General features: G+C 40.9%; 1 protein-coding gene across 1 annotated transcript in view; it reads right to left on the reverse strand.

Annotated features, from left to right (window-relative positions):
- The window catches only part of EFCAB5 (EF-hand calcium binding domain 5), a 127,968-nt gene that overhangs the window by 37,309 nt on the left and 67,094 nt on the right, over window positions 1-23,565 (reverse strand). Inside the window, exons 6-13 of the mRNA XM_027861707.1 lie at window positions 14,719-14,818; window positions 12,599-13,014; window positions 12,176-12,466; window positions 11,989-12,145; window positions 8,961-9,026; window positions 8,746-8,838; window positions 7,452-7,666; window positions 3,943-4,099 (exon numbers count right to left, since the gene is read on the reverse strand). Of these exons, the coding sequence (XP_027717508.1) occupies window positions 3,943-4,099; window positions 7,452-7,666; window positions 8,746-8,838; window positions 8,961-9,026; window positions 11,989-12,145; window positions 12,176-12,466; window positions 12,599-13,014; window positions 14,719-14,818 (1,495 nt within the window). The remainder of the gene's footprint in view (window positions 1-3,942; window positions 4,100-7,451; window positions 7,667-8,745; window positions 8,839-8,960; window positions 9,027-11,988; window positions 12,146-12,175; window positions 12,467-12,598; window positions 13,015-14,718; window positions 14,819-23,565) is intronic.

The following is a 23,565-nucleotide window of genomic DNA, read 5'->3' on the forward strand; positions in this document are numbered from 1 at the left end:
AGAGAGAGAGAAAGAGGGAGGGAGAGAGAGAGAGGAAAGAGAGAGAGACAGAGAGAAAGAGAGACAGACAGAGACAGAGAGACAGAGAGAGACAGAGAGAGAGAGAAAGAGAGAGAGAGAGCATAATGGTTTGCAAAGCTCTTCTGAGGGGTAAGGGCTAGCATCACCCCCATTTTCCATATGAGGAAACTGGAAACTAGTTGGTTGCCCACAAAGTTCAGGCTCAAATCCCACCTTCTACAGGAAACCTTTCCCAACTCCTCTCAATTCCAGTGCCTTTCCTCTGACCATTATTTCCTACTTATCCCATAAATAGCTTGTTCGTATGTCTTTCTTTGCTTTGTCGCCTCTTCTATTAGATTATGACTGTGCTTTCCCTCTTTTTCAGTACCATCAGCACAGTGACTGACACATAGTAGGTGCTTAATAAATATTTGTTGACTGACTGAGGAACGCCTGAAACAAACAGAATGTCATGGAGTAGCTAGCGCTGCACCACAAGAAACAGCGAATAGGAAGATTTCAGAGAAGCAGGGGATCACAGATCCAGGGATGGAAGGGACCTCTGAGCTCATCTACTCCAAACCCTGGACTTTCCAGGTGAGGAGATTGAAGCCCAGAGAAGGCATGAAGGAGAAGAGTAAGGATTCCAAACGAGGCCCTTGACTCCAGAGTTAGCACCCTTTTCACTCCTCTACCTTTCAGGAGAACCTTTGTCTGCTATGATGTAGATTGAAGATAGCAGAACCCAAACATCAGTAGAACCAACGGTTATAATAATGTAAACAAAAACTGCATTAAAAAGTTACTGAATTCAGATGGATAGAATGTCATCTTCTTGAGGGCAGGCACTATTTAATTTCTGTATTTGAATCCCCAGCACTTAGAACAGTCCCTGGCACATAATAGGTACTTAATAAGTGCTTACTGATGAATGGATTGATTGAATGAATGAATAATCTTGGCCCTGGAGAACAGAAGATTTAACAACCATTCCTTCTCTTATTAGAGAGGAGGGGGACTAGGGGTACAGAACGTAGCCTATACTTTCAAACTTGACTGTTTTGTTGATCAGTTATACATATTTGCTTTTCTTTGTCATGGCCTGGTACAGTGGAAAAGGCAATTGGATGGATTTATAGTAAAGGGCCTGGATTCAAATCCTGTCACTTACTCCTACACTTCCTTGAGCAAGTCACTTCATGTCTATTCCCTTTAGTTTCCTAATCTGTAAAATGAGAGCGTTGGACACCCATGGCTGCTAAGGTACCTTCCAGGTCTATGTTCCTACTCACTCTTTGGATTTCAGTTTCCTCATCTTTAAAACGAAGCAGGTAGACTCGACTTCTTAAGGTCCTTTCTTTAGATCTCGAATAGTAAGAGATTGAGGGAAAGTCACATGAGATAACATGTATCAGGAAAGTATTGTGATTTTTAAAACACACACGCATGAACAAATCCAAAAGTCTTTTTAAAAAATGACCAGGGGCAAGGGATGGGGGAGGAAACACACCGCACAGAAGTTGTCCAGAGGTCAGCTGAATCTCAACTTGCTGGCATTTCTCAGTGTAATCACCCCCGCCTTCCTTCCACTGACTCACCGTGCCCATGACCCCAACTGCCTTGACTACAACTGACAGCCCTGCTAGCATGTAGCATTCATACCCTGAGACATGTCCCTTGTCTCTACCGGCCTCCAGAGAGGCCAGCACCAGAGAGACTCTACAAACTCTGTGTATTTTTTCTTTCAGGTCCTGAATCCTTTTACTCTCCAGGAAACATCCTGCTGTCTAAGCAAGCCGTGAGCATCTTTCCAGCTGTACTGTGCCCAGAATACAGTCTCTATGGGCAGCCACCTCTGAAGCTTGCCATGCTGAAAAGAGAAATCCCAAGCTCAGAAATGGGCTGGCTAGTGGCTGAACTAAGACCCTGGGCTGCTCCCTGTCCTAGGAGTCCCTTCTGCAGGTTGAAATGAACACAGGAAGCTTCTTCAGCTATTCAAATGTAATGAGAGCAAAGGGGCACGTGGCCATGGCCCCCTCAGAGCCCACAGATGGGCTCCTCTCCACCCACGGCTGGCCCTTTTTCCTGTCCACCTTCCTGCCGTGAATAATGCTCTGATTCCACCCAATGCCCAGAAACATGGCAGCTCTTCTAGAGTGAGAGCATCCTTTTAGATACAATCAGGTCACTAGTCTGCTTAAAACACCGTCGGCAGCATCACAAAGAAATGTTCACCTTAGGTCCTCTCATGTCCCTTCATCCCACACTGGAGAAGAAGCTTGGCTGGTTGAGAAGACTTGGCTCTCTTCAGCCATATGAGAGATTACCATGTGGAGGCTAGATTAGGCTTGCCTTTTGTAGCAAACGAGCAAGAGGTAGGCTGGTGTAATGGTTAGAGAGTAGACCTTGGAGTCAGGACCACCTGGATTCAGATCCTGCCTCTGACACTTGTACTTGCCTTCTGGCAAGACCCTTCATCTTCACCATGTAGTTCTCTAAGACCCTCAAATGCAGGGAAGGTGCTGAGCTGTGAGAGTTCAGTCCCCCAGTGAAATTATAGGTCTGTTTTTTTAAAAAGAGATGTCATGTGGAAGCCAATTTAGATTTACTTTGCTTGGTCCTAATGGGTTCAAATGAAAGCAATGGGCAGAGGAGGATCTTGGGATTTAGAGCTGGAGAAGACCTTAGAGGTCATTTACTCTAACTACCCTGCCCCCCTTTTTTTTGACAAGCAAGAAAATTGGGATTTCTCAAGGAGAGGTGACTTGTCCAATGTCATAATGTCCATGAGAAGCATAATTGAAATTTGAATCTAAATCCTCCAGTTACCACAGAAGATGGTGAGTTGGACAACACTAGAAATCTTTGAAGTCTTAGTGATTGGGGGTATCATAGAGGGGACTTTTGTTCAGACACACATTGGACATATGACTTGGGTTCATAGCCTGCCTTAGACACTTACTAGCTATGTGACCTTGGGCAAGTCACTTGACCTGTTTGCCTCAGTTTCTTCAACTGTAAAATGGCAAGAATAACAGCATCTATCTACCAAGATTGTTATGAGGGTCAGATGAGAAAATATTGTAAAGCACTTAGCATAGCGCTTGGCACATAGTAGGCACTAAAATATTATTATTATTATTATTGAATTAAGTTATTATTTATCATTATTAAATCCTGTCTCAGACACTTACTAGTTGTGTGGCTCTGGGCAAGTTACTTAACCTCCATTTGCCTCAGTTTCCTCAACTGTAAAGGGAAGATAAAAAATAACATCTACCTCCCAGGATTGTTACGAGGCTCAAATAAGAAAATATTTGTAAAGCACTTAGCTTGGTACCTAGTAGACACTATATAAATTATATTATTATTATGAAATTAAATTTTTATTTTTTATTATTAAATCCTGCCCCAGACACTAGCTGTGTGACCCTAGGCAAGTCATTTAACCTCTGTTTCCCTCAGTTTCCTCAACTGTGAAATGAGAGGGTTGGACTCTAAGGTTTCTTCTAGTTCTAGATCTGTGATCCTATAACTCTGAGATATATATGTGTATATACACACACACACACATACACATGTTATATATGTATATACATATATGTAAATACACACATGTATATACATATATGTAAAGATGTGTTTGCATATGTGTAAACACACACATATATATCCTATACACCTTTACAAGCCAGGAAAATAGGGACCGAATTTCTTTGAGAAAGAATGAATCTGATTATTGAAGGACCTTTGGGGCAGAGACTTAGGTTTTGCCTTTGAATCGTCAGCTGGGACCTACACTGAGTTGGATCCTTCTATGGTCCATCTCACCCACAATCACGAGTGTTTTTCCTGGGTAGGGGGCCCCTACTGCGAGTGGGAAATGTTCCACTCAGCTGGTGATTGGCTGGACCCGGTCCAAAAAGGCTTTTGCCTTACCTTTCATCATCGATACTTTCTCCATGCCTTTCTTGTAGGTAAACAGAAGTTTATCGACCTCGTACAGGTCCAGGAAGCCGGAACCTTCATTATCCCACTTCTGAAAGAGGGCTTCCAGGAGTATCTTCCTTCGCATTTCCATAGTCTCTTGATGAATCTAGGAAGCAAGAAGAATTGCAAAGGATGGAAACACATGACTCCTAGTAGGTCATGTGTCCTTTACAGAGATAACTTTACTTTGGGCTACAATGTGACACCAAAGGACATCAATTTGTATGTATTTTATGTGTTATTTTGTATGCCAAGAGACAAAGCATGGTGAGGTCCATAGAGAGCTGGCATTGGTACCAGGAAGACCCAAATTCAAGTCCTTCCTCTGACACATCCTAGCTGGTGAACCCAGGCAAGTCACTACATATCTCAAAGCTCCAGCCATCTCTCCAAGGTTAGAAGTTGCCAGTGTGTATTGGCAGAGGGTGTTTTTTCATCCAGGAGTTCCCTATGAATCACAGGGCCAATCTCTGTCGCTATATTTTATATATACATTTATTTGTATGTATGTAGTCACACATATGTCTCCTCTAATTAGAATGTAAGCTCCCTGAGGGGAGGACCTGATTAATTTTTGGTTTTATGTCCCCAATGACCATCGCAGCTTCTAGCACATAGTAGGCACTTAATAAATGCCAGTCAGTCAAAAGGCATTTATTAAGTGCTTATTATGTTACAGGTAGAGGCAGTTAGATGGCTCAGTGGATAGAGTATGGGACCTAGAATCAGGAGGACCTGAGTTTAAATCTGGCTGCAGATACTTGCTAGCTGTGTGACCCTGGGCAAGTCACTTAACCTCTGTTTGCCTTAATCTACTGGAGAGGGAAATGGCAAACCACTTCAGTATCTTTGCCAAGAAAACCCTCTGGACAACATGGTCCACAGGGTCACAAAGAGTTGGACGTGACTGAACGACATGTTACAGGTAAGTGTGGAGGATACAAAAAAAGGTGGAAAAACAGTCCTTGGCTTCAAGGAGATCATATTCTAATGGTAAAACAACATATAAATAATTAGATTTGTGCTGTCATTCAGTTGTTTTTCAGTTGTGTCCAACTCTTTGTGACCCCATTTGGGGTTTTCTTGGTGAAGATACTGGAGTGGTTTGTAATTTCCTTCTCTTTTTAAATTTTAAAATTTGTTTTATTTTTAATTTATGGAATAAAACAAGCATTTCCACAACATAGTTCAATAAAAAAGATGACTGCACATGAAACTGCAAATCTACTATGCACAACTTGCTATTCCTTTCAAATATACAATAAAATTACCATGCACATTTCTTTTTTTCCTTTTTTCCTTCCTTATTTTACAGATAAGGAAATTGAGGTAAAAAGGGTGAAGGAACTTGCCCTGGATCACACAGATAGTAAATGTCTGATGCCAGATTGGAACTATGAAGATGAGTCTTCCTGACTCCAGGCCTGGCACTCTATCCACTGTACCACCCAGCTGCAAAATAACTATGTAGATATGAGATACATACACAGTAGATGGCAAGTAAATAGACAAAAGTAAAGTATTAGCAGGGGGAGGGGGACTGAGAAAGGTCTCCTGGAGAAGGTGGGATTTGATTCAATCCTTGAAGGAAGCCAGATGGAACATTCTTGGTATGGCGGATGACCAATCCGAAAGCAAAGATACAGGACATGGAATGTTGTGTCTGAGAATGAGCAAACAGGGCAGTGTAGCTGAGCTGTAGGTGTGTGGAGGGGAGTCAAGTATAAGAAGACTGGAAAGATAGGAGAAAACCAGCCTATGAAAGACATTCAACACAAAACAAAGGGGTTTATATTTGATCCTGGAGGTAACAGGGAGTTGCTGGAACTCACTGAGCAAAGGGTGGGATTAGGGGTGGGTGACATGGTCAAACTGATTTGGAAAAACCCCCTTGGGAGCTGTATGGAGGATGGATCAGACCAAGCAAGGGGTGACAAGGGCCTGAGCAAGGGTTGTGGTCATGTACATGGAGAGAAGGGGACATATAGAAGAGGTGTAGTGAAGGGAGAAATGATCTGGTGATGAATTCGATTCTTGGGGTGAGGGAGAATGAGGCTTTGAGGATGAGCCTTAGTTTGGAAGCCTGGGTGATAGGGAAGACAATGGTGCCCTTATCAGTAATAGGGAAATTCAGATGGGGGAAGTGTTTTGGGAAGAAAGAGAATGAGTTCCGTTTTAGACATGCTGAGGCTGAGATGTTTATGGGACATCCAGCACAAGATGTCCAGTTGGAAATTCATAAGAGACTAAGATTGGATAAATAGAGCTCAGAGTCATCTGTATAGAAATGATAATGGAACCCATGGGAGTTGATGCGATCTCCAAGGGAAATTTAGAGCAAAAAGAGAAATGGACCTAGCACAGAGCTTTGGGGGACAGCCACAGTTAGAGGGTATGACATGGATGAGGAACCAGCAAAGGAGGCAGAGTAGTAGTCAGATAGGAGGAGGAGGAAAGAGAGAGAAGATGACCTTAAACCTCCAAATGGGGAAATGATTGCCATTCACTGTTGTTCCCAGAAGATGAAAATCAGGGAATGTGAGCGTTCAATCAGTCAAACCTCAAGCATTTATCAAAGGTTTATTACACGTCAAGCTTTGTGCTAATAGCCTGAGGACAAAAAGAAAGGCAGAGACGGTCTCTGTCTTTAAGGAATTTGTATCTAAAGGGGAAGGTGACATATATAAATCTTTATATTGGATTAGAACATGTTAACATGGGAAGAATGAGGGGGCTAGGTGGTGCTGTGGATAGAGTGCTGGGCCTGAAGTCAGGAAGATTCATTTTCATGAGTTTAAATGCGGCCTCAGACTTCCTAGCTGTGTGGCCTTGGGCAAGTCATTTCACCCCATTTGCCTCAGTTTCCTCATCTATAAAATGAGCTGGAGAAGGAAACGGCAAACCACTCCAATATCTTTGCCAATAAAGCCCCAAATGGAGTCATGAAGAGTTGGACATGACTAAAAAATGATTAAACAACAACAAAATGTGAGAAAAGGAACGCATTCTCTATATTTTAAAGACATCTGATTATACAAGTCACTTAAAGGGAGTACTCCAGCCACCAAAAGATTCCAGGTTGATAGATGGTTTGGAGCCCATGGTCTCGATAAACTTTTGGGGTTCTGTGCCTTCTCTGAATCTAGTATGTTTTTGCACGCCTTAGGTATCAATGAGCAACAGTTTTGTCAAATATTTGACCCTAGACTTCGTTGTTTTGCATGGAATTAAAAGTCCAAGTGACATTAGTTTGCTTTGGGTCAAATAGTTCATGGACTTGGAGTAACTCAGTGACTTGTTGAATAAGTGTGGAAATAAAGCGACAAAATCTGGGGGGAGGGGGAGGAGAAGGTAAAAAGACCAAAAGAAAGAGGAAATGAAAGCCAGCCGGGCTTGGGACAATGCCATTTTTCCCTCAAAAATTTGGCCTCACCTATTGCTTTTCGCACAACACTCACCTTCTCCAAGTGGTTCATTTTCTCTTCATGGGTCTCCACATAATTCTTCTTTAAAAAGTGGATGAACTTCTTCATGACGCCATCTGGGACGCCGTTCCCCACAAACATCTCCAGGAGTTGAACAAACTGCGGCACGGTGAGGTAGTTCTTGGTGAATAAACTTCTCATCTTTGACTCTTCCTGACTCCACATTTTGAGGATTATTGGACGCAGCTCTGGTCAGCAGGAAACAGAAGCAATGTGGTCAAGAGAGAAATCCCCCAAGCCTGAGGAGAATGTAGGCAAGTACTGAGTTCCAGCTGGGCATGGACTCAGGAATAGAAATAATGATGATGATGATGATGATAGCATATATAGAGCCAAATGGTTTGATCTGTGTTATCTCATTTGATAAGCGCTGAACCTGTGGTCTCATTAACATATGGAACTCCTATGTAGGAAAAATCCAACTTCCAGTGTGGGTTAACATCTTTTCTGTGAGCTCCATGAGGACAGGGGCTGGGTTTTGACCTTTTTCTATCCTCAAGAGCACTTAGCATGATTCCCAGTATATAGAGTTTTTTTCCCCTTTTTTTTCTTGGAGGCAATGGGGTTAAGTGACTTGCCCAGGGTCACATTGCTAGTAAATATATGAGGCCAGATTTGAACTCAAGTCCTTCTGATTCCAGGACCAGTGCTCTAGCCACTGTACTTGCTGCCCCCCCAGTATATAGCTAAGTACTTATTAATAAAGTGCTTTCTAAACCTTAAAGTACTTGTTTAAAAAAATATAAATGCTACTTGTTGTTGTTGTTATTACTATTATATGCTTGTTGAGTGACTAGAGAGTTGCCTAGGGCACTCAGATGTTAAGAGACTTGCCCAGGGTCATACAGTGTCTTAGATAAAGGATTTGAACTCAGCTTTGCCTAACTCTGAGGCTGGCTCTCTATTCACCCTGGCTATGCTGCCTCTAAGCTATATTTACAACACACACACACACACACACACACAAGTTCCTAAAGCATTTTCCCAATGTCATGACTTCTCCCCTACCCTCCACCTCTTTTAATGTTTTGAGAGTACTAGGTGTCTTACATGACCTGACCTTGAACATCATTATGACCCAAAAACAATCAGGGGAGAAGGAAAGGAAGCAAAGAGAATTTGTTTTTACTACTAGTGGAGGAAGAAGGTGGACGGGGCTGGTCACCACCCTAGGGAATGGGTTTACTCGGTAATCAGAGTTAGTCTCTTTGCTCATCCATCCACTGACAGCCATTCATCTCTTCGTGGACTCCGTGCTGTCAGGTACCTGAGAACCTGGGGTCATCGGAGACTGAATAAGCCTGTTTGTTTTCTCCATATTTCATATACGTCTTACTCAGGTCAGAAGTTAAGAGTTCGCCTGAAAGAACACAGAAGACCAGAACAGAGACAAGTAAATACCTTCTTTTTCCCAATATCTTTCTCATCCAATGGAACTGTGTGCCAAGGGACAAAGGAAGGGACAATTAAAGGTAGAGTCACCTGACCATGGCTTCCCTTCTATTAGCTGGCTCCTGGGCTCACAGGTTGTGTCTTTGTCTCCAGTTTCTGAAAATTGTAAAAGGAAACCACCGATGAATTGGTTGCCATGAAAGATGAAATACTTGCCAGTAATTATTCCAGTATGGGAAATCACCCACATCCTGGTGATAAAAACCTCCTCAGAGAGACATCTTTCCATGTGTAGCCTGACTTGTCATTAGTGTGCCAACACCAGGGCTCACTCAATAACTGTGATTATTAATGATAATTCCAAGATCAGTTGCTACTTGTATTATCTTTATTCCTATGAGGTAAGGAGAGGCTAACTCCATTTTACAGCTGGGAAAAACTGAGGCCCAGCCACAGGAAAGATTGCAATAGCAGTAGTAGGAGCAGATCACATTTCTATAGGATAGGGTTAGGGACTAGACCTGTTATTTTATAGGTGAAGAGAACTCCCTCTCCCAATCCAGGTCAACACCTTCTCTGGGACCTAGAATTGCAAAGAACTGCCTAGAACACTGAGAGTCCATATACCAAAAGTTAGACTTGACTTGAGGGTCTTAGGGAAGGTCATACAAGTATTAGTATACGCATTTTGCAGATAAGGAAACTGAGGCACAAAGTTTAAACAACTTACCCAAGTTTGTATAGCTAGAAAACCCAAGGCATGGGCTTCTAATGCCAACTTCTCCTGACTCCAGGTGTGCCAGGCCTTCCCCTACACTAGGCTGATGTGATGGAGTCACCTATCTCCCTAGCCACTGCTTTTTAAACTAGATTACTGTATTTAGGGTTAGTGGGGTTGTGGGACCTCAGAGGTAGATGGTATAAATTTTTACATTTTTTTCAATTACCAAGCATTTATTTTCTAAAACTCTGGTAATAAAAACCAAAATATGCACAGTCAGAAATGTCAATTACCCCATGGCCTGAGTGCAAAAATATATGTATCTTTCTGCATATTGAGTCCATTACCTTTTGGTACAATTTAAACAAACAAACAAACCCTGATGTGATCTTGACCTCACCCAACAGGTTAAGAAAATAAAGGAAAGTTCAAAAGGAAACGGCTCCCAGATTGATGTTTGTGGCAAGCCACAGAGCCTTCTCTGAGTGCCTTGAAGTAGCCCAATTTAAATTCTGTCACAACACATGACATCTTCTATGTAGGAGAAAAGTAGAAAATCTCTTTTAGAAATGGAATTAAAGGAATTTTTCAAAAATTAATTTATTTATTTTTAGTTTTCAACATTTACTTCCACAAGATTTTGTGTTCCAAATTTTCTCCCCATCTCGTCTCTCCCCCCACCCCAAGATGGCATGCGTTCTGAATACCCCTTCCCCTAATCTGCTCTCCCTTCTATCTACCCCCCCTTCTCTTATCCCCTTCCCCTTCAATTTTCTTGTAGGGCAGGATAGATTTCTATACCTCATTTCCTGTATATCTTATTTCCCAGTTGCATGTGAAAACAATTTTTTTTTAACTTTTTGTTCTTAAAACTTTGGGTTCCAAATTTTCTCCCTTCCTCCCTCCCCACCCACCCTCATTGAGAAGGCAAGCAACTCCATACAGGTTATACATGTGTAGTCATGCAAAACACTTCCATAGTAATCATGTTGTGAAAAACTAAGTATATTTCCCTTAATCCTATCCCACCCCCACCATTTATTCTATTCTCTCTTTTTACTCTGTCCCTCCTTAGAAGTGTTTGCTTCTGATTACCCCCTCCCCCAATCTGCCCTCCCCTCTATCAAACCCCTGCTCTCTTGTTCCCTTCCCCCCTTATTTTCCTGTAGGTTAAGATAGATTTCCATACCCCATTGTGAATGTTATTCCCTCCTTAAGCCAAATCCTATGAGAATAAGATTCACTCATTCCCTCTCACCTTCCCCCATTTCCCCTCCACTGTAAAAGCCTTTTCTTGTCTGTTTCATGTGAGGTAATTTACCCTATTCTACTTCTCCCTTTCTCCTTCTCTCTGTATAATGTTCTCTCACCTCTTAATTTTATTCTCCAGATATCATCCCTTCTTCTTCAACTCACCATGTGCTATCTATCTATCTATCTATCTACATACATGTAATTTTTTCCCTCCAACTACTCTAATACTGACAAAGGTCTCATGAGTTACAAGCATCATCTTTCCATGCAGAATGTAAACAGTTCAACCTTAATAAGTCTCTTATGATTTCTCTTTCTTGTTTACCTCTTCATGTTTCTTTTGAGTCTTGTATTGGAAAGTCAAATTTTCTATTCAGCTCTGGTCTATTCATCAAGAATGGTTAAAAGTCCTCTATTTCACTGAATGACCATTTTTTCCCCTGAAGAATTATGCTCAGTTTTGCTGGGTAGGTGATCCTTGGTTGTAGTCCTATCTCCTTTGCCCTCTGGAATATTATATTCTAAGCCCTGCTGGTCACTTAATGTAGAAGTTGCTAAATCTTGTGTTATCCTGATTGTGTTTCCACAATACTCGAATTGTTTCTTTCTGGCTGCTTGTAATATTTTCTCCTTGACCTGGGAACTCTGGAATTTGGCTACAATATTCCTAGGAGTTTTCCTTTGGAGGTGATCAGGTGGATTCTTTCAATTTCTATTTTGCTCTCTGGTTCTAAAATATCAGGGCAGTTTTCCTTTTTTAAAAATTTAAAAATTCAAATTTTTTTTAAAAAACCAATTCCCTGGCATCAGACCCCACAATTTCAGAGCTCAAGTGTTCTTACTGCATTTCCCAATCTGAATGCTCCCCTGGCTAGCTGGCTGATATAACCCATAGCAAGTAAATGAAGAATTACTTCTATTCTTAATGTGGTCAGATTTTCTCCTTATAAATGGAATTCCAGCACAAAAGGAAAACCCAGGCAAAATAATTTATTCTGAAGAAGCAGTGCTGAGAAGCCAAAAGATTGGCAAGTCCAGAATACAAGTGAAGTGTAGCAATGGTGTCCAGTAGCTGTGTATTAGGAAAGACATTTAGGGTCAATAAAAAATGAGTCAGTGACGGATCAGGGAATATATTCTTACCTGGGAGGTTTTCTTCTGTGGTTGACTTGGAGTCCTTGAGCTGCGCTTCAACTTTCTCTTCCACTGGAGAATCTGTGGAGATATTTTGGCTGCTTTGCTCTTGGAGTATGGTGCTTTCTTCCAGGGAACTGACTTCTTTCCCTTCTATTGATGCTTTCTTCTCTGTGGGTGGTGGTCCGGTCTCTACTGCAGACATTGATGGTTCTCGTGGCCTCTTTGAAGGCTCTTCTTGCTCTTCTCCAGGCTCTGGTACTCTTGTGGTCGAGCTTTTCTGTTCTGTTGCTGATCCATTCTCCTTCGCTGGTCCCCCTGAGGGTTTTCTTGCTCCCATCCTGGAGTCCCTCTTCTCTTCTACAGAGTTTCTCTGTTTTACTACCGAACCCTTGGATGAACTTGGCTCGGCAGGCCTTTCATCCTCTTTGATCGGTTCCCCCTCTTCTTTGGCCGGTTCCCCCTGCTCTGTGGCCAGTTCCCCCTCCTCTTTGATTGGATCCCCCTTCTCTTTGGCTGCTTCTCCCTCCTCTTTGGTCGGTTCCCCCTCTTCTTTGGCCAGTTCCCCCTGTTCTTTGGCTGGTTCTCCTTGCTCTTCAGATGGTTCTCCCTCTTTTGCAGATGATTCTCCCTCTTCCGTGGAAGGTTCTCCCTGCTTTGCTTCTTGACTTAGTCTTTTCTTAGTCTGTGATTTTAGAGGTAACTCCTCCGTGGAACCCACATCATCCTGCATCTGTTCTGAGGACCTCATCACATCCTTAGGATCCACTTCTTCCTCATCATTCATTGTTTCTTGTGGCTCTGAGTCATCTCCATAGGTCATAGGAGTGGGAGGCCAGCTAATGATTTTGTGTTCATATTCCTCCTCTTCAGCCTCTTCTGAGTAGTACTGGGAAGATTGCTTCCCAATGTCGAAAAGGGGTCTCCTCATCTCTGCTGCACTTATTTGCTCTGATGACTCAAAAGGGCTCCTCTCATCATCCAAGTCTCCCCAGAGCTCAGCTGGTTCTATGTCTCCAAAGTCAACAAATGGCCCTAGAACAGAAAGCAAGGCATTCAACTGACAAGATGACCACATTGGGGACACCTAACATGACTGATAAAAGGAAGATAAGGACACCCCAATCAATAATCTTCTCCTATTGCTAACTTTTTTTGGTGAGCTGGTTGTTACTGTCAGTCAAAAACCCAACTCTTTTACTTAGAAGATGAGAGGATTATAGATTTAGAGTTGGATAGGAACTTACAAACCATCTTGTCCAATCTCCCTTGTTTTACACAGGAAGGACTAAGACCAAGAGATTTGCCCAAGGGCACACAGATAATAAGCAATTTATTCATAGGGTGACAGCTCTAGAGCTGGAAGGAATCTTAGAGGACATTTAAGTCAACTCACTCAATTTAGAAAAGAGGAAACTGAGGCCAAGGGAAGTTAAACAACTCACTTAAGGGCCCAGAAGTAATAAACTGCAGAGGTGGATTTTGACTCAGACCTTCTGACTCCAAATGTGCCACTCCCTCCACTCTACTACTTTTGAAAATAAAGAAAGGGCTTTGGTTCAGATGGCAAAAACAAAAGGTACACAACCTCTGGTTGTGACTTCCTTTGAAATAAAACAATTCTCAAATTTTCACTTGGATACCTGATACCATAGACTCTAAGTTGAATGAAGGATTATATATAGAGTGTCAAGGGTCCTTCTGACTGTACCCCTTGGGTACTTCTACCTCCCAAGTTTTCCCCATTTAAAAATTTTTTTTTAAAAACCAAAGAATAAGTCCATCAAATTAGCTAGTTTTATTAGAATAAATAAAAATGCATTTGGTGCAGAAGGAAATTTTTTCTTTAGAAATCCAAGACATATTTTTAAAAATTCTGGATAGTCCAGGCACAATTGTCTCTTGCAATTGCATACACATATATAATGTATTTGTAGTAATATATTAATTTTGTTATTTATTTATTTATTTAATTTTAATAGCTTTTTAAAAAATTTATATCATCTTCATTTCTTAATATATCTACTACCTCCCCTACCCAGAGAGACATGCCTTATAAAAATAACAAAAAAGGAGGAGAAAAAAATGGTTCAGCAAAACAAACACACCAACCAAGTCCAACAATATATACAGTGCTCCATACCCATGGGCTTTTACCTCTGCAAAGCATGTTTAAATAACTTTAGCTAGTAACCAAATGGTGTTTTAATGTTAAGTAACTGGGAGTTGAGTTCTAGTTGAGCACATTTCTCATGGCACCATTGAAAAGGATATCTATCTCTGAGACTAAGTAATTTTTAAGGCTACAGTTACTATACAATTACTATACAGAGTCATAAGCCGTCATTTTTACATATGGGACAAACGGCACAAAATGCTGCCCTTGAACCAACATTTTAGGGTGATTGCAGTTGAGCAAAATGTGTTGGGAAGTAGGGTGAGACACAATAGTAGTTTCCCATTTTAACTAATTTTTCTTGCTAGATAAAGTGCTAAGCTCAGTTGTTTCTATGCTATTTAAAAAGTACATTACAATGTTTTCTAAATTTCTGCACCCTAGGGGAAAGCCCCAATTGTTCTGTCCTAGTCACAGCTTTGCTTCCACCAAAGCAGCTAATGGGGTAAGGTATTTGTGTCGGGGTAACACGACCTTGAACCAATGCTATCACAATAGTGTTGGAGATGGTATTAATATACCACCTTGGCCTGACAGACTACCCCACCTATTGTTTTACTTACAATATCTTGGGTTCCGGAATAGCTTTTTAACCATCTTCGGGCTTTTGTCATAGAAGTTTTCCAGCAAGGTCAATGTCTTCTCCCGGTCCAGGAACCCCATCTAGGCAAAATGTTTGCAGTCATTGGATTAATATTCCCATTAGACAGTGAGTTCCTTGAGGGAAAGGCCTTTCTATGTATCCCTAGGGCTTGGTACAGTGTCTCGCATGCAATAGGTGCTTAACAAATGTTTATTGACTAAATCATTGAGTCTCCTGCACAAAGGTGTTTCCCCTGCCTAGGCATCCCTCATTTGGAAATCTGAATTATAAACTAAGCTCAGTGTTCTTTCCAAACCCAATACTCTATAGGTAGCTGATGATGCAGTGAATGGAGTGCTGGGCCTGGTGTCAGGAAGCACTGAATTCAAATCCTGCCTCAGTCACTTACTAGCTGTGTGACCCTGGGCAAGTCATCTGAGTTCTGTCTGCCTCAGCTTCCTTATCTATAATAATAGTACTAAGTTCTAAGAGTTGTTGTGAGGATAAAATGAGATAACATATATAAAGTACTATACAAACCTTAAAGGGCTGCAGAAATGCTAGCTATTATAAATACCATTCTGCTCATAAACTTATCAGATATCATTCCTCCTGGTGGGGAGAGAAAAGGGCATCATGAGACCACCAGGTGCCAGAGGCAGTAAAAGATAGAGCTCTGTGCCTCGAGTCAGGAAGACCTGAGTTCCAAACTTGACTCTGACACTTCCTAGCTCTGTGACGTTGGACAATGTCACTTAACCTCTATTTGCCTCAGTTTCCTCAACTGTAAAAAGGGATAATAAGAGCATCTACCTCCCAGGGTTGTTGTGAGAGTCAAATGAGATATTTCTAAAGTACTTGTCACAGCACCTGGTACATAGTAGGCATTATATGAATGCTAACTATTACATATATATGCATATAAATATATACATATGTTAGTATTATCGTTATTATTCCTTTTGCAACTGGGTGGCACAGTGGATATAGCGCTGGGCCTGGAGTCAGGAAGACTCATCCTCCTGAATTCAAATCCAGCCTCAGATATTTACTAGCTGTGTGACCCTAGACAAGTCACTTAATCCTGTTTGCCTCAGTTTCCTCATCTGTAAAATGATCTGGAGAAGGAAATCACACCAGTATTTCTACCCTGAAAACCTCAAATGTGGTTATGAAGAGTTGGATAAGGAAAAAAAAAACTGAACTGAAATTACTGTCACTTGCTCAAAAATCTTCAATGGTGTCCTACTGTCTTTGGGAGAAAATATGAACTCTAGTCTGGTGCTAAAGCCTTTTACCATCTTTCCCCCGACTACCTTTCCTTCCTTATTTCATATTACTGCCTTTCACATGGCTGACATCTCAGTAAAACTGGGCCATTTGGCAGTCCTTTCCTTTAATCTGCTTTTTTATTTTTTACCTAAGTACCAAATAGTTTTGATGATTCCTACTTTATAATAATAGCTGAAGTCTGGAAGAGCTACCCCCACTTCATTCCTACCTTTTTCTCATTGTTTACCTTGCTATCCTAGTTCTTTTGTTCCAAATCAATTTTGGTATTATTTTATCTAGCCTAGCAACATGTCCTTTGGAATTGAATTTCCACTAAATCTGGAAATTAACTTTGGGAGTATTGTCACTTTTATTTTCTGGGCGCCACTCAGCGGTGACCATTGAATAATCTCCAGCTTTTTAAATTGTGCTCTATTTCTTTAAGGAGAGCTTTGTAAACAAATGCATGAGTATTGAATTGCTTGGGGAGATTGACTCCCAAACGTTTACTCTTTTTGTAATTATTTTGAATGGACTTTCCCGTTCTGTTATGACTTCCTGAGTTTTGCTATTATTTTGCAGGGTGATTATAAATTCTTTGTGCAACTTTCATGCTTAATAATTTTAAAATGACAATGATAGAAACGCACTGTAAATGACATAAAATTTTAAGCATTTTGATGGCATTTATAATTTTTTAAATTTAAAATTTTGTTGTAAAATATTTTTAAAATATTAAGCCTGAACTAACACTCCACAGAATCGCCGTCATTTGTGATACATTTTTCAAAACCCCTTTTCCAACCGGCTGAAAATATTTCTCAGTTGTCACTCACAAACAAATAGAAATTAACTAAGGCAAAGTTAACAGCACTAATGCATAAAACTTGAAGAATTCACTTTTTACGCCCTTTGCGATGTGTTTCTATCATGTGTACATCTAAAGTTAGTAAAGGTTAAAGCTATATAAGGACTTTGTAACCACCCCATATGGAAATGCTGATTCGCTGTGTTAACTGCTCCTTAAACTCACCAGGCCATCCCAAATGTTATGCCTTCCCATAGGCTGTCCCCTAGGTGTGAGGTTCACTCCCCTCTCATTTCTACCTTTTAGAATAATTCTCTTTCTTCAAGACTCAACTCAGAAGCCACCTGCATCATGAAGCCTTCTCTGATTCCCTCCAGTTGAAAGATGTTCTCAGTATTCAGTTTCCTAGAACACTTTGGTTCTTTTCTTTGCCCCATCACATGATGATAGCATCATTGGCAGCTAGGTGGTGCAGTGGATAGAGTGATGGGCTTAGAATCAGGAAGGAGTAGGGAGGGGTGTCAAATTCTGCCTCAATCACCTACCAACTGGCTGGGAAAATCCCATTGCCCCTCAACTTCAGTTCCTTTATCTGTAAAAAGGGGATAATAAGAGAACCTGCCTTACAGGGTGGTTGTGAGAATCTAATGAGATTGTATATGTAAAGCCTGCTTTGTAAACCCTTTAGGTCCTATATAAATAAAAGCTAGCTATGACATTATTCTTATCTGTGCACATTTCATATTCCATGATCCACCCTCAACCCTTCTCCACCCACCAGTAGAACAGAAACTCCAGGACAGCAGGGAGTGTGTCATTTTTAAATCTCTTTATCCTCACTACCTAACACAGTGCCTTTCATAAAACAGATGCTTTGAAAATGCCTAGTGAACTGAATACTTTTTCCTATGGAGGCTTTAAATAGCCTCTCGGTCTCTAGCTTTTATGAAAGCTTCTTACATTTCTATGGTTTTTCTTTCTTTTCCCATTGTATCAATGCCCCGTTAACAGTTTAACCTCATTAAAAGTGGCACCTGAAGACCAGAGCTACCTACCCCAGACTGATCATTCTAGCATCCCCTCCTAACACTATGGGTCTAGGCACATTAGAGCCAGAAATCTACGTGGAAATCTGAACAGTGTGCAGATGGCCTCAAGTATAAATGGCAGAACCCTTTTCTGCAATGTGTCAGTATGGGAACATTGCTCTAAACTTGGTGGTTAGAAGCCCTTTGATGTATGGGGAGAGGCAAAAGGTCAACAATCAGCAGCCAGGCAGAGGTTTAGTAGGGAATAACAGAATCTTTGGGAAGTAGAGGAGGGTGTGGGGAAGCAACAGACCGCAGGGATCTGGCAGACCACTCCCAGCTGAGCCAGAGCAGAGGGACCACGGAGGCAATCCAGTCCAACTCCCTCATTTTACAGGCGAGGCAACTGAGGAAGTACTTGGTAGAGACCACACTCCATGACTCTTAAGTACAATCCATCTTCCCCTATACCATTGATGAATACAAAAGGGATCGGGAGAGGATTCTGGGAAGATGGTAGAGGAGGTCAGAAAAATTTTCAACTCTCCAAATTTCCTTTACAAAATAAAAGACAGAACATCACCTCAGAACAGCAGAAATAAATATAGCATAAAGCAATTGTCCTCCTAAGACAATTTGAGAAGACCCCAGGAATGACCCAATCTCCAGGGGCCAAGGTTTGGCCTGAGTGAAGTGCAAATACCTCCAGGCTGACTGTACAGAATCGACACACAAGCCCTGGTGGCAGCTGGGTTGACGGGCAGCCTCAGCTTTAGAAACTTTCATCTCAAGGACAGTGTGGGGGTCTGACTGCTGAGTAGAAGGTTGAAGGACCTTCCACAGTCAAGGGACACCAAGCACAGCTATGCTGATCAGACTCATCCCAGACTGTGGCTGCAGGGAGAAGGAGTGAGCACGCACTGGGTAAGTGGAGTAGTGAAGGGCAGCAGCCCTGTTGGCAGTGGGCACTAGCAGGAGAGCAGAGTCCCTGGTTTCGGTTCCGGGGCGGAGAGGACAACTGCAGTTTGCAGCCACCGGAGAGACCGAAGGGAGCAAGATCATTTTCGGGACAGTGTGGTTAGAGGCCCTAGCCATGGCTTAATTGAGAGGAGAGTCCAAGGTTGGGCCCTGAGACAGACCTCAGAAAATAACATTAAGAAGGACCTGAGGCTTGGGGCATCATTCCCCATACCTTGGGACTACAACTTGATTACAATAGTAGCTGCTAAAAACAAAATAAAACAAAAAAAATAGATAAAAATGAGTAAGCAAAAGAGAGAGAACCCAACCATTGATAGCTATTATAGGGGTAGAGAAGATCTGGGTTCATAGTCAGAGGAAGATAACAGAGCTAAAAAAAAAAAAGCCACTTCTTTTTCAATGAGAAACATCAAATGGTCCCAAGCACAAGAAGAATTCTTGGAAGAACTTAAAAAGGAGTTTAAAAATTAAATAAGAGAGATCAAGGAAAAAATAGAAAAAAAATAAGAGCAATGCAAGAAAATCAAGAAAATTATGAAAAAAAAGTCAACCAACTGGAAATAGAGAACCAAAAACTTAAGGAAGAAAAGAATTTCTTGAAAACTAGAATTGGACAAGAGGAAGCTAAGGACATTCTAAGACACCAAGAAACCATAAAACAAAACCAAAAGAATGAAAAATAGAAGAGAAAGTGAAACATCTCATCAGAAAAACAACTGATCTGGAGAACAGATGGAAAAGAAATAATATAAGAATAGTCAGACTAGCTGAAAATTATGATTAAAAAAAGAATCTTGATACAATATTACAAGAAATTATCAAGGAAAATTTCCCTGAAGTTCTACAACAAGAAGGCAAAGTAGAAATAGAAAAAATCCACCGATCACCACCTGAAAGAGATCTCAGGAGGAAAACTTACAGGAATATTGTAGCCAAGTTTCAAAGCTCCCAGGTTAAGGAGAAAACATTGGAAGCAACAAGAATAAAACACAATTTAAATATCATGGAGCTACAATAAGGATTACACAAGACCCAGCAGCTACTATGTTGAAGGACTGTAGGTCTTAGAATACTATATTTCCTAAAGCAAAAGAGCTGGGGTTGCAACCAAAGGGTTGCCCAACTCAGTGGTTGGAAAGATTGTTGTTTGTCTTTCATTCTCAGAAGAAGACCATGACAGCAGGAAGGTGATGTCATGACTTGCCAAGTGAATTGCATTTAAGTGAGGCAGGGCTGTACAAAATCGCCTAGCAAAGTTAAGTATAATCCTGAATGAAGAAAAAAATAGACATTTAATGAACTCAAAGACTTTCAGGTTTTTGAGACAAAAACCTCAGAACTTAAGGGAAAATTCAACATATAACATCTAGGAGAAATATAAGATGAACATTAAAGACTAATTATAAGGGACTCAATAAGGTCAAATTGTTTCCTTTGTATTATGATTGTCATCTTTATTTGGGCAGAGCTGAGTATGAAGGGGTGATTCTAAAAATAATAAAACTGTAGGGAGAGATAAAAGTAGCAATTATCTCACACAAATGAGGCATAAAAGGAAAAATTAATACAGAAGAAGCTAGTGGGGGGAGGGCAGATAGCGCTAGAATCTTACTGTCATTGGGAATGAGTTAAAGAGGGAACAACACTTATATGTATGTATGTATGTATGTATGTATGTATGTATGTATGTATGTATATATAAAAGTCTCCTAAATTCAGAAAGAAATAAGAGGACAAGGGGATAGGGCTGGGGAAGAGGATAAGGGACAGACTCTTAGAGGGGGGTAGGTTAAGGAGTAGAACAGCGAGGTAGCAGGTAGAAGTAAAGTAGAGGAATGAGGAGGGATAAGGTAAATAGGATGAGAAGGAAAGCAAGGAAAAATAGGAAGGAGGAAAATACACAAGTAATTGTGGTTTAGAATGTGAATGGGACAAATTTACCCATAAAATGGAAATGGATAGCAGACTAAAAATCTGAATTTAACAATATGTTGCTTTCAAGAAACATTTAAAAAATGACAGATATACACAAAGATAAAATAAAGGGCAGGAGTAGAGTTTATCATGTAAAAAAAGCAGGGACAGTAATCATGATCTCAGACAAAGTTAAAATTAAAATAGATTTAATCAAAAGTGAAAAATAGAGAAACTTACATACACTATGTGTCAGCAATATTATTCAAAATTGTTTTAGACCATTTAAAATACCTAGACAGTATAAAATACCTGAGCGTACAGGAACTACATGAACATAAACATAAAATGCTTTTTATATAAATAAACTCAGATCTAAATAATTGAAGTAATATTTATTGTTCATGAGTAGGTAAAGCCAATATAATTTTTAAAATGACAATTTTACCTCACTAATCTATTTATTCAATGTCATATCAATTAAATTACTAAAAAATTATTTTACTGAGTTAGAAAAAATAATAACAAAGTTCATTTGGAAGAATGGTCAGGAACCTCAAAGAAACCATGGGGAAAAGATATAGAGGAAGTAGATTCAGCAGTATGAATTTTAAATTATATTCTAAGGTGAGAGCATTATTGAAGTGTAAAAAGGATAATTTTGATTATTTTAAGTTAAATTTTTTCTTGTGTAAATAAAACCTATGTAGCCAAGAATAGAAGGAATGCAGAAAATTGGGGGTAAAACTTTCATAGATAATCTCTCAGACAGGATGTGATTGGGTTGGAATACTGCTGTGGTATAGGAAATGATGAGCTGGTTAATTTAGGAAAACATGGAAAGACTTGGACTTATGAAAGAACATGCAATTCACCTTCAGAGAAACAGATGATAGGAGGAAATAGTGGTTTTACATATGTGTGTATGAGTGTATATGTGTATATGTGTGTATGTTTATAGATATCTATGTATATATACATATAACCACACTTAATTGTAGTCTTCTTTAGAGTGGTGGAGGGATTGAGGGAGAAAAAATGAAGTAAAAAATGCATAGCAGATGGGGCAGCTAGGTGGCATAGTGGATAGAGCACTGGCCCTGGATTCAGGAGGACCTGAGTTCAAATCTGGCCTCAGGAACATAACACTTACTAACTGTGTGACCCTGGGCAAGTCACTTAACCCCATTGCCTATCCTAAGAAAAAATGCACAGCAGAGAACAAAAGAAAATCAAAAAGGAAGCAAAAAAAAAAAAAGCAGGGCAGCTTTGAAAACAATGTGCAGTACTTATATAGGTTTTCTTGAAATGGAAACTTATTGTTTTATATTGAATCCTCTCTCATGGTTTGCTGTGTACATGGCAATGTTCCCCCCCCCCCATTTTGTATTTGTTCAAAATAAAAAAAAAAATTACAAATAAAAATACTAAAACAATCAAGGAAAACCAAAGAGTATGGCCAAAGGGAGAGAGCCAGACAAATGGAGGGCTGGTCACTGCGGAATTGAGCTGTCAAGGGACAAGGAACTATATTTTAGCAGCATTCAGCCCCGACTCAGTGTGTGCAAGGATTGTTGTTGTTTGTCCTTCATTCTCAGAAGAGGACCGTAACATCAGGAAGGTGATGTCATGACTTGCCAAGTGAATTGCATTTAACTGAGGCAGGGCTGTGCAAAGTCACCTGCCTCACTCTCTCCTCTGGAGCTATCCAGGTCCAGTGGCCAGATATAGATAAAGATGCCTGGAGATGGTGGAAAGAACCACCCCAGGGAAAGAGGAATCCTGACACGTGCCAGATGTGGAACTGTAAAGACGGGCAGACCGACAGACAAAGTCGCATCCAAATGGCTAGGGGATTTTTAAAAAATGGCAATAAAACTCCTCCTTGCCATCTGGGAGTTGCCTGCAATCCACCTTGCACCTGGCTGTAGGGACAAAGAAGGTCAGCGCAGACTCATTATTCTGTCATCAAGCAAATGCAAATGAGGGTTCAAACCAGCTCAGCTCTACTTCACCAAACCACCACCACAGGTAGGATCATTCTCAAGCTGTTGCTGCCTGTATGAATTACCTGCACTTCTCCAGACTGAGGTTCAGCAGGGCATGTTGAGGCAAAGAACAACCTGGAGAACAGATCAGCTCTCTCTCTCTCTCTCTCTCTCTCTCTCTCTCTCTCTCTCTCTCTCACACACACACACACACACACACACACACACACACACACACACAATTGCATCAGCCAAAAGATATTCTTTAAAAATAATCTCACAAGCAGTTCTGCTCAGCGTTGGCTCCTGAGTGTATGCTGAGATGTCTGAGATACCCAGCACCATCCTCTCTAAGATTACCTTCCCTCTACACCATATTTAATCCTATATTATTCTGATTCCTATATGTTGTCTCCCCCATTGGAATTTAAGCTCCTTGAGGGCAGGCACGGTATTCGTTCTTTTCTTCATAACCCACGTACTTAGGCAGGGACGCCCTCAGTGGGGACAGAGGCCTCAAGTCTTTATTTCCCCACCAGGGCCATGTGGCAGGAGGGCACACAGTCCAGCTGATACTTTTGTCTCTGATGTGTGTATACCTCCCTGCCTTTGGGTGAAGCAGATCAGAGATGGGTATGCTGTGCTTGGAAAGGTCAGAATGATGAGACACCAGAGGTCAGGGAGCTGAAGGTCATGCTGACAATTCTTGGAAGACAGATGGTAAAGAAATAAGTCCCAAGCAACTTGCTTGATCCCAGCCAGGAGCAGCAGAGATACAGACTCACTCCTCTATCAGCCGTGCCTCATTCAGAAGTGGAACTGGGGAGGGGAGGAGG

This window comes from Vombatus ursinus, unplaced genomic scaffold (assembly GCF_900497805.2).
Source record: "Vombatus ursinus unplaced genomic scaffold, bare-nosed wombat genome assembly UNPS02014768.1, whole genome shotgun sequence".
Lineage (NCBI taxonomy): Eukaryota > Metazoa > Chordata > Mammalia > Diprotodontia > Vombatidae > Vombatus > Vombatus ursinus.